The 10,807-nt window shown below is 31.2% G+C and overlaps 1 protein-coding gene across 1 annotated transcript; it reads left to right on the top strand.

Moving 5' to 3' along the window:
- The first annotated feature begins 6,326 nt into the window (after window positions 1–6,326).
- LOC120068462 (large ribosomal subunit protein uL6) lies at window positions 6,327–8,647 on the top strand. The gene is made up of 3 exons (XM_039020247.2): window positions 6,327–6,912; window positions 8,043–8,165; window positions 8,274–8,647. The coding sequence occupies exons 1-3, from the start codon at window positions 6,538–6,540 to the stop codon at window positions 8,358–8,360; spliced, it is 585 nt and encodes a 194-aa protein (XP_038876175.1). The 5' UTR covers window positions 6,327–6,537; the 3' UTR covers window positions 8,361–8,647.
- The last annotated feature ends 2,160 nt before the right edge of the window (window positions 8,648–10,807 follow it).

Raw genomic sequence — 10,807 nt, forward strand, 5'->3', positions numbered from 1 at the left:
ATATGTTTAAACAAATTCAATATGCTTGAGAAACTTGAAGACAAACAACGGCCTAATTTACTTAAATACAAAGTAATTAATAGTTGTAAAAGATTTCCGTTTAACTTTATAAAAGCCAACAAATAATGTAAAGTCCCAAATTAGTCAACAAAGGGCGTGAACCCAAATTAAAAATAAGGCTAAAAAAACAAAAAGCAAAACTCACAAATGCTTGAAGCCACTACTCAAGATTTTAGTTTTAATGCTCACATAAAACTTTGTATGAGTTTTATAATTTGATTAGATCAAATGTAAAATTTAATATTAAATATATTTCAACAATCAATTTTCAAACACATAAATAACATATATGATTAAAATAAAATATTCACCTTCTTTCAACTTTAGTTTAAATACCTTGAAAATATGTAGATAATTCAAGTGAACTCCAACCTCTACAGACATCTCAGTAGTTGAAACTCGTACTGATAACGTGTATAAAATAGAGACGAGAGAAGAACAAATGTAAGAACATAAGAGAGAAGTAGAGAACATATGTATTATGCTCAATTGAGGTATGTTTTCAAACGATATCTACAACCTCTATTTATAGGGTCGCGAGAATCGTGGTTACAAGAATGAAACATAAAGAAGGGACAAGATAACTATGGGGATTAATTGGAAAGGTTAATGGATGAGTTTTAACCTATGAAGATTATGCATGAACATCTACATAATTATCATATTTATAATAGATATAAATTATTATTATTCTAATATGTATGTTTAAATGTCTTGAATATGAAGATTCTTTAACGGGAATTTCCTATAATTAGGCCGAGTCCACATGTTTGTTCCATAACTTAAAATTCATGAATTTATTGAACATAATTTAAAATTTATATGGATTAAATTCATTGAAGTTAAAAATGTTAAATACATCAAGAATTTATTAAGTATAAATTTGAACCATAAAAAATTAAATTTTAGAGATATATCAAATGTTTTTTTTAAAATCCAAACACCTATTAAATGTTAAAAAGTAAAGTTCACTAAATTTGTTCACATAATTAAAAGGGATTATTATTGATTCAATTCCTTTTCAAAACTTATTTTCATAAATGCCTAATTTTTTTTTTATATTTTTATATACAAGATTTAATAGATTTTTTGGACTAAAATATGATTGAGTGTGGTGGGTGGCTTGGGATAGAATGTGGCATTGAAAAAAAATTTCAATATTTATGAAGCACCCTTAAGGTAGGAGAGAGAAAATGCATTTATGATTCTATTTGAGAGAAAATATATTTAATGAAATTTTATTTTCTATTTACGTTAGTTTTATGTACCAACTTATTGGTTTTATCGGGCGAATTTATGGTATTTTAAATATAACTTAGAACATCTTATTAGGTATTTGAAAATATTTTAACCAATATATGAAATATACCACAGTATATAAATTGGAGTTTGATTCAATGCTTGACATAAATCACAAAATAAACCAATATATGAAATTTATCATGGTATATAAACCACATATTGGCTTAATGTTCGACATAAATCACAATATGTATCATAAATTTTATTTACATCATAGTATATATATCATATATAGTATACCATGTAGATAGTAAAAATTCTCAACAAATCAAAATGTATATATATCATAATACATGAAGTTTAAATAATAATAACAAAAAAGACTCTCATTCATATCAAATAAACGAATACATATATCACAATATATATCCAAATTTCATATAAAAGCTTAAAAAAAAAAAAAAAGAGAGAGAGAGAGAAAGAGAGAAAGTGCATATATCACAATATATATCGAATATGTATATCACGGTTATATATATATATATATATATGAGGGTTTTGAGAGAGAAATTGAAGAATATGGAAAGTTGTGTGTATTTGAAAAATATTATGATTTAAAATATTTATTTTAGAAAAGCAGGTCTCATTTAAAACTCATTTTCTCTTTCCTATTTTAAAAAACATATAATTAACTTATTGCTGGGTACTAAATGATAATTTGATCATAATCTTATTGTAAATTTTTTAAAAAATTAGACATTCTTATGAATAAAGAAAACTTGAATATTAATAAAATATAAGTCCCTTATTAAGGTTTATTGCATAGAGATTAAAATGACTATTTGGTATAATTATAAAATGGGCTGACAAGAGAAATAACAAAATTTAAAGTTTTATTTGGAAAGATGGTAAAAAGGTTTTAAAATTGTAAAAATAGCAAAACGAATTTAAATAATAGAAAATACAAATTGGTAAATGACCAAGCTATCCCAAAGAGTAACAAATTGAGTACAGATAGACAATGCTTCAAAAAACAACTCAAAAATTGCAAATACACTCCATCTAAACTTCTAGAAGAAAAAAAAATTACAATCTCAACAAAGAACTAAAAAAAATAGCATGGTCAAAATCTTAGAAACAATTCGGCATGCGGTTGCATAGATAACCAGTCGATAATGAGCAAAAGAAGATTTGACAATCAAGCAAACTGAAATGTAAGAGAGGGTGATGGTGAGAGAAGAAAGAATGGAAAGTTCTAAAGAATGTGACCCAAGATGTGACTATGGTGAGTGTATGCTAGCATAGATTTTAAATGAGAGTTTGTGGAGATGTTATGACTACAAGCTTGATGCAAATGGGAAATGGGAAAGAGAGAAATAAAAAGATGGGATAAGAGGGAGGTAAAGTAGAATTAGGATTCTTTAAAAAATATATACTTTTAAATATGTAGAGAAGAAAGTGCTAGGTTTAAGGGTTATGTTTTTTTTTTTTTGCAATATAAAACAAATTCTATCAAAATAATAAATAGGTACATAAATAGTAATAACATGCCAAAAAAAGATTAATATAATAACAAATTGTATACACAAATAATAAAAAAGATAAAACAGAATCTGACAATAGATTCAAATAGATATTGTTGGAGAAAAATTAGGAGCATCTATAATTTAAATCTTGAAACACGAAAAGTGAAGATTAAAATCACATAACTTCATATTAAAATTACATTGTATGTGTAAATGTAGATTAGTCAATCTCATAACTGTTGGGGTTTATGCCCTAAAGTCTCATGTCCAGTAGTTTATAAACAATTTTGTACGAACACTTGTGATGTATAATATAAATGATATTTACTTCACTACTTGACTTTGCACATTTAGGTTTTACCACAAACCAATAAACATAAAATCCCTAGTTATCTATATGTGACTCAAGCATGTATATGGTGACATACAATTGGATCATGTCTTGAGTGATAACCAAAATGGTCTGTAGTATATCGATATAGGAGGGAAACCTTATCCTGGTAACACTACGAATGTGGCCAGCTTTGTGGAATGGTCACAAGTGTTGTGACTTGTCACAGATGGTCTGATCCTGATCATTTGTGTAGGGGACATGTGAGCGGGGGCGTCCTATACAAAGAGTTTGTATAAGACCTGACCACGAAGTATTAACGTCTCGTTATATACGTTCATAACTGAGACTTCACTTTACTAGGATGACCATAGGTAACATGACCCCAATCCTGAGTGAGTTGGGAACTCCTGCCATTGAGGGCTGTCCTTTGATTTTCATAGGTGCAAGTGGCCAGAACGCCGACTTAAACCTACCATTTTGGGATTCGTCTGATTTGGGAGCTGGGAACTCAGCTACACAAGATGGAATTCACTCATTTCCGAAGCAGAGGTAAGTAGATAGCTCCCTTAAGGGCTGATTCTAGGGCTTGAACATTGTGGCGCCACACACATTCTCATGGCCCGAGAGGTGTTCACACATAGTAGAACTATGTTGCATTGTTCATTAAAGGAATCAGTGGTACTTAAGGAGGAAGATTAATTACAAGGACAAAACGGTAAATTGGCCTGCTGTAATTACGAGCATCTATGAAGGGTCATCGTACTGATTATTGGTTATATTCAATGGACATAGAAATATATCTATGGCAAGAAGAGTTCAACTGTCGGTCTTTAGTGGAATGCCTGGCAATTAATGGATGATGGATATCGTGACTAAAGAGTTTAGTCAGCTATTCACATACTATTGGAGCTTTGAGCTATAGGTCCATAAAATCTCATTGGTAGCTTAGATACAAGTTGAAAATCAGTTTTTGGGTCAATTTGAAATATTCAAATTGACAATAGGGAATTTAATTATATATGATATAATTGAACGAGTTAATTAAATAGATATAATTAACTTTATGCATGAGATACATTAATTTGGAGAAAATTGGATATAAATATGATTTATATCTAGTAGAAGAAAAAAAAAATATTATAATTAATATTTGATATTAATTTATAAGTTATGAATGTGATAAGATCACATTCATTGGACAATTATAAAGGAAATGGGAAGGCGCCTCTTCGTTTAAAATAACGGATGAGTGCATTATAAATAGCAGATGGAGTGTTAATCTCGTCGTGCACGGGTATTATGGAAAAGATAGTGTTATTGTTTAGAAAATCAGTGCCTATACGATAGGGACTACATAATCGCTTACATATATGATATTGTTAAGCGATCGCATACCGATTACATCGTCGCGCGCTATTACCTAAACAATCGTTTAACTTTTTCCTAAGCGATCGGTCAGCTCCCGGTATTTACTAAACGATCGTATAGACGATCGCTTAGTTTTTCCTACGCGATCGTTTTGGACGATCGCTCACCCTTTTCCTACACGATCGTATAGACAATCACTTACTTTTACTACATGTCATATACTCTACCTAAACGATCAAGCATATTGTCTATGCGATAGACGATCGCATCTCCCACTTGCTTGATCGTTGTGTACGGTCACCCTCCCTCCTTCCCTCTACCAAATGCGAACAAAGCCCACACTTTGGATTCTCACTCCAAAGATACCGAGGGCTCTAAGTGGTGTTGTTTTCTCTGATTCCTTCTGTCCGAGTGGTGACTGTTCGAGGTAGACGGTTGGGCTTCAGACTTGCTGTGAAGAAGAAATCTTCATATGGTATGATTTCTTGATCCCTTTAGTATTATGAAAGTATGTTTGAATGTACATATGATAATTCTATCAGAATGAATTAGAAAGATCCGCTTCCGCTCGTAGGTAGTCTTGAATAAGAGTTTCTTCAATAACTTCATGTTATAATTACACTGTATCTGTAAATGTATATTAGTTAATTTTCAAAGTCCATCGAGGGCAAACTGGGAATACGTTTAACTTTATATTACATTTTGAAGTGGATAACAACATGTTTCTAATGAAAAAAAGATTTAGATAAGACTAAATCTGGTAACAAAAAGTTAAATCAATTGACAAAAAGTTAGATAAACCAAAATTGATAATAATGTGTTGTATTTGCAATATTCACAAATACATTAGAAAATAGTCAACCACTACACAAAAATCATAACTCCAATTCTCCGGCATTCCTCGCAACCATGGAAGTTCCGATTTATTGTATTGTCTAAGTATGATTCTCCCCGATGAACAAGATTTCATTTTCTTTGGCCGAAAAACAAAGAAAGCTGATTATAATAATGAAACAAAAGAAGATTGAATTGTTATACAAGAACAAATGAAGAGGAAAAAATGAAAATCGATAAATCAATGGAAAAGGAAAGGAGGAAAAGAGAAGTTTAAGCAGTTGTAAAGTCATAACAGAAACAATACCTTGTGAAAAAAATCATACGAAAACCTAAATCGATAAACACTTTGCATGAATAACAAAAGTGATGGGTATTTTTCTATGATAGTGATTGATATTTTTTTTTTCCAAATCGTTAAAATAATATAAAAATCTAATAATATAAAATAATTTAAATCTTCAAAGATATGAGAAATATCGAGCTAATTTATTAAAAATATGTATAAAATGAAAAAATTCGAATATTAGAATAAATTTGAAATTTGATTAGATAAAATGAAATTTGATAATTTATGGAAATTTAAAATATAAAATTTGGCAAGAAAATCAGGTTATTTAATTAAAGTGAGATTAATTCAAAGAGTGATTAAACATAATCTAAATTAATAATAATATATGTAGATTACGTTAACCACATGAGGAAAATAGGAGGACGGTTAAAATCAACAATTACTTTGTATATAGAATTTAACTTTGTTTATGATTCTACGGTTACCATGTACTTGTAATTTCATCCAAGACAAATCATGTATTTCGAAATTTGAAATTTATGATCATGTGCATGTCACATGAATTGTCCTAAATTTTATTATTGATTGATTTTGTCATTTTTCGTAACGAAATCCTAAATTTTGTCATAAATTCTCCTTATAAAATTCACAATTTTCAAATTGGGCCATCGTGTTATTCTTGGAGAGGCCCAAGATGGGTAAATATGTGTCTTCAAAGAATAAGAGAAACCCTAATCTCCGTCTCCTTCCCGATACCCTAAAAAAACAGCCGAAGAGTTTCAACTATAAATATTCACCATCTCCCTGATTAGGGTTTTTGTTCGTTCTCGGCCGTCGCCTTCACCATTCCAACTCCAGAGAGTAAGTTGTACTAGGAAGAGATGAAGACGATCCTCTCATCCGAGACCATGGATATCCCCGATGGGGTGAAGATCAAGGTGAGCGCCAAAATCATCGAGGTCGAAGGTCCTAGAGGGAAACTCGTTCGCAATTTCAAGCATTTGAATCTCGATTTCCAGTTGATCACCGACGAAGCTACGGGAAAGAAGAAGCTCAAGATTGATGCTTGGTTTGGCTCCAGGAAGACTTCTGCTGCTATTCGCACTGCTCTTAGCCATGTTGAGAATCTCATCACTGGGGTCACTAAGGGCTACCGTTACAAGATGCGATTTGTTTATGCTCACTTTCCCATCAATGCTAGCATCACCAACGCCAACAAATCCATCGAGATCCGAAACTTTCTTGGCGAGAAGAAGGTATTTAACTCTTTCTTTTCTCTCTCTCGTTGCACTATCTGGATGTTGGTTTCTGGATTCTGGATTCTGGATTCATATTTACTGCTGCGTTTGCATTTTATCATAATTGAATGCCGAATGTTTCAGGCTTAACGGTTAAGAAGGATTAAGCGACTACTGATCTAAACTTGTTTATGTATGAATCCGTAGCACTGTGAAGTCTAGTATTCTATCTTTCTCCTTTTGTGATTAGTTAGTATTTAAGATAAAAACCAAGAGGATATTTTATTTCCTAAAAAAGGCAGAATAGTGTTTCATTTTTAGATTGTCTGTACCTGATTTCATGATTCGCCATCAGGGTTGCAGTTTATCTTCTGTGCTTGGAGTTCTTTTCAATGTATAGCCTTTAACTAACTCATGTAAAATTATGCTTCAGTGTAATCTACTGTAGGGACATTTTTTTTGGTTGAGAGATGTTTTCGACAACAAAAAATGCAATCAAATAAGGTTCTATTGACAGGAATGAAAAATACAAAGATGCTTGCAGCAAGTCAGCAACTCAAATTACTAAATTCAAGAAAAATCCGCAAACCATTTGCTAGATTTAAAGAACTGAACAAGTCAATAACCTTCAGCTAAAACATAAAATCACCCACTAGGCTGGGAAATTGAAATATAAACGCCAAAAAGTCAGGCACTAGGACTTGTGACTACGTGGAAAATGCGAGGGGTAACGAACAATTGAAAACTTTGTTTGGTAAAACAATTTTTGGGTACTAGGAAGTTGAGATAGATCTTAAGAACAATCAGGAGGAGATGCCTAGAGGGGAAGAGGTCAGATGATTGAGGAGAACGTGAAAGAGAGACTATGACTAGAAAGTGAGCGAGAGAGTCTGATAGAAACATTGAGTTTGAGTGCATGAAAAAGACATAATTTATGATTGCATTGAATACGGTCATTTGATTTTTTCATCCATAGGCCATGTACCTTATGTTCCAACAAGTATCTAAACAGATCAAGTCCATATTCCAATTTAATTTTATGAAAAACCCCATCCTTTTTATTAATATAATTATCCTTTGTAAAATTGTTTTTCTTAAGACTATTTGATCTGTGTGGATGCAATGATTCCATTTTCTTTGTGCAATAGGTGCGAAAAGTAGATATGCTTGATGGAGTATCTATTGTTCGATCGGAGAAGGTCAAGGATGAGTTAATCTTGGATGGTAACGATATTGAGCTTGTATCTCGTTCTGCTGCCTTGATTAACCAGGTATCTTTCTCTCCCATGCTACATTTGGATTGGTTCTTGCTTGCAAAATGTGCCTGCTCAGGAATAGTCGGTTTGATGCTCACTTTTTTCTTATCTTCTGGGTGACAGAAATGCCATGTGAAGAACAAAGATATCAGGAAGTTCCTTGATGGTATTTATGTGAGCGAAAAGGGAACTGTTGTTGAAGAGGAGTGATGAACGAGTAGTTTTGTTCAACCATGGTTTGGCTTCTGGTGATAGTTTTTTCTTATATATTTATATCTAATTCGTAGACAAATTCATGAGAGCTGGTTTTTGAAGGGACAAATTCACAAGCCTTTTAGTTGGATACCAATGTAATGGGCGATGGAGTAAATGCCAGTTTTCTTTGTTTGGTGTTTGTTGTGGAATTTCCAGAAGACCTAATTTTGTTCCTCTCTTTAGGGTTGAGTTAAGAATGCTGTTCATTTTTCAATTTATAGTCATTGTTGATTGTGGATGCAGTTCTTGTTCATCTGGGCCATAATTTTTTCACCAACGTATTAACATCAACCAACATTGATGTAAAATTATATTTTAAGGAAAATTTCAATACTGACCTCATGTTTTTTTTTTTAAGGAAGACATGTGGTTCCTTTTAGGGCAGATGAGGTATACGTTGGAAGAGTAAGTTTTGTTGAGTTGCCACCGAGAATGAGCTTCATTGCTTCATCTCTTAATCTAGTAGAGCTCACAATGGAGGATTTAATAGTTGGTAGTCATTTTAATTTTTGTTTTTGATTTTTGAAAATCGTGTTTTATCACAATTTTTATTAATAGACATTTGAATTCTCAGTTAATTTTAGAAAATAAAAACTAATTTTTGAAAACTACTTTTTTAGATTTTAAATTTTCGGAGACATTATTAGAAATAACATTTTAGTTTTCATAACCCTTTTTAGTTTTTACCTTCACAACTAAGCACACGTTTAGGAAGCTCTTGAAAATAGTTTTCTTGATCTTTTCTGAGATTTGAATAAAAATTTGACTTCTTTTCTTCGTACATTTAAACTATCGGTTGTTTTGGACTTGGTGGAATCTCGACTAAGACGAGACTGATGTTGTATGTGTTTTGTCTTTTCACAAGTCAAGTAATCTTGTGTAAAATTTGATAATTTGTCTTTCCTAAATTATGTAATCTTTTGGATTTTTTTTGTCCATAAGAGTTGGATGCAATTTTTTTGTAGCATGCTCACCCATAACAGACTCAAACTTCTTGTATCATTGTTTTCAACCGGTAGGCTTTTCTTTAGTCTACACACTGAATGCTATTTGTATTTCTCCTTAATGACCTCTGGTTGTTCTAGAAATATAGATTGTATAAGGATATTGTATACTGTTTCATTTATAGAAGTTGTCAAAGCAGTTTCATTGTTGGAATATTTTTATTGTCTTCGTTTCTTCACATATCCACATTTTGACAACGACCATATGATGGAAAAAGATCTGAACCAAAAGGTTACAGGATAACAACTCCAAACAACACATGTTGAACTCAGAAAGACAAAAAGTGCTAATTAATCAAAATTATAACTAGTAATAAATAATTGAAGATTAACGGTCATTTGAATCCCATGAAGACTATCTATAAAATTCAAAATTCAAATGCTCAAGATATTAATTATATTGGATAAAAAACATATTCGATGGCAAAAATCAACAACATGCCAAAAACATATTTTCAATTTTTTTCATGGCATCCAATAAATTAGACAACACAATAATGAATACACTAAAATGCGATGAATATGGATCCCCACTATTTGCTTTTTAAGATTTATATTAAAGTACATGTAAGGTATACAAACATACACATAATTCTTTTTTAGGCTACATATGAAATATGATAAAAATAAAAAATATGCAACAGATGGGATTGAACATGACCTTCACATCTTTGATTCAATGCTCTCCCATCTAAGCTATCCCCACAATTTAGTTATAAAGTTATTATACATATACATATAAATATACAGGAAAACAAACTTATAAATCCTAGTAGGTAAGTTTATCAAAATGAAGAGAAATGACTAATAGCAACTGAATTCATTTGCCAAAATTAACATAAAAAAAAAGGATGATGAAAAGTACTGTGTAATCAAACTGGAGAGCCAAACTTGCAATCAAAGGGTCGAATAAGTCATCTTCCAACAATTAGATCTCAAAAAGTTGCACAAAAGTTTTTAAAACAACATCAAAATTAGTCAAGTGAACTCAAAATTTCTAACCTCAAAGTTGAAATTTAAATTCTTTAGGTGTTTGGACATTAAAGTCAAATTTGGCTGATTTATAAGTATGATTCATTATAAATATTAAAAGTATTATATTTTTAGAAATTTTTGGTTCAAAAAAGTCAGGCAACTGATGAAGATTCATCATAAATATAAAAATCAATCATTAAAAAACCTAAAATTCCTTAAAATTTGAAGAAGATTAGATACTACGTAAGGTTTGGGAAAATACAATTACGATCTTCATCCAGGTCGAGATTCCACCAAGAAAGCCTGTCAATAAATTGGATGTAAAATGAGAAAAAGTCGAATAGAACTATTTTAACGAATTTCCAAAAAGGATGCTAGTTGTGAAAGATGAAAACTCTTCTCCAACTAGGGTTCAGTTATACA

Source organism: Benincasa hispida, chromosome 12 (genome assembly GCF_027475165.1).
Source record: "Benincasa hispida cultivar pf3 chromosome 12, pf3_genome.v1.1, whole genome shotgun sequence".
In the NCBI taxonomy this organism is placed as follows: domain Eukaryota; kingdom Viridiplantae; phylum Streptophyta; class Magnoliopsida; order Cucurbitales; family Cucurbitaceae; genus Benincasa; species Benincasa hispida.

What these genes read in the sequence shown, in the direction of transcription:
- LOC120068462 (XM_039020247.2), top strand. Translation starts at nt 6,538, where the DNA reads ATGAAGACGATCCTCTCATCCGAGACCATGGATATCCCCGATGGGGTG. An exon ending in ACTTTCTTGGCGAGAAGAAG is followed by an intron (nt 6,913 to 8,042) that starts GTATTTAACTCT and finishes TTTGTGCAATAG; the next exon opens with GTGCGAAAAGTAGATATGCT. An exon ending in CTGCTGCCTTGATTAACCAG is followed by an intron (nt 8,166 to 8,273) that starts GTATCTTTCTCT and finishes TCTGGGTGACAG; the next exon opens with AAATGCCATGTGAAGAACAA.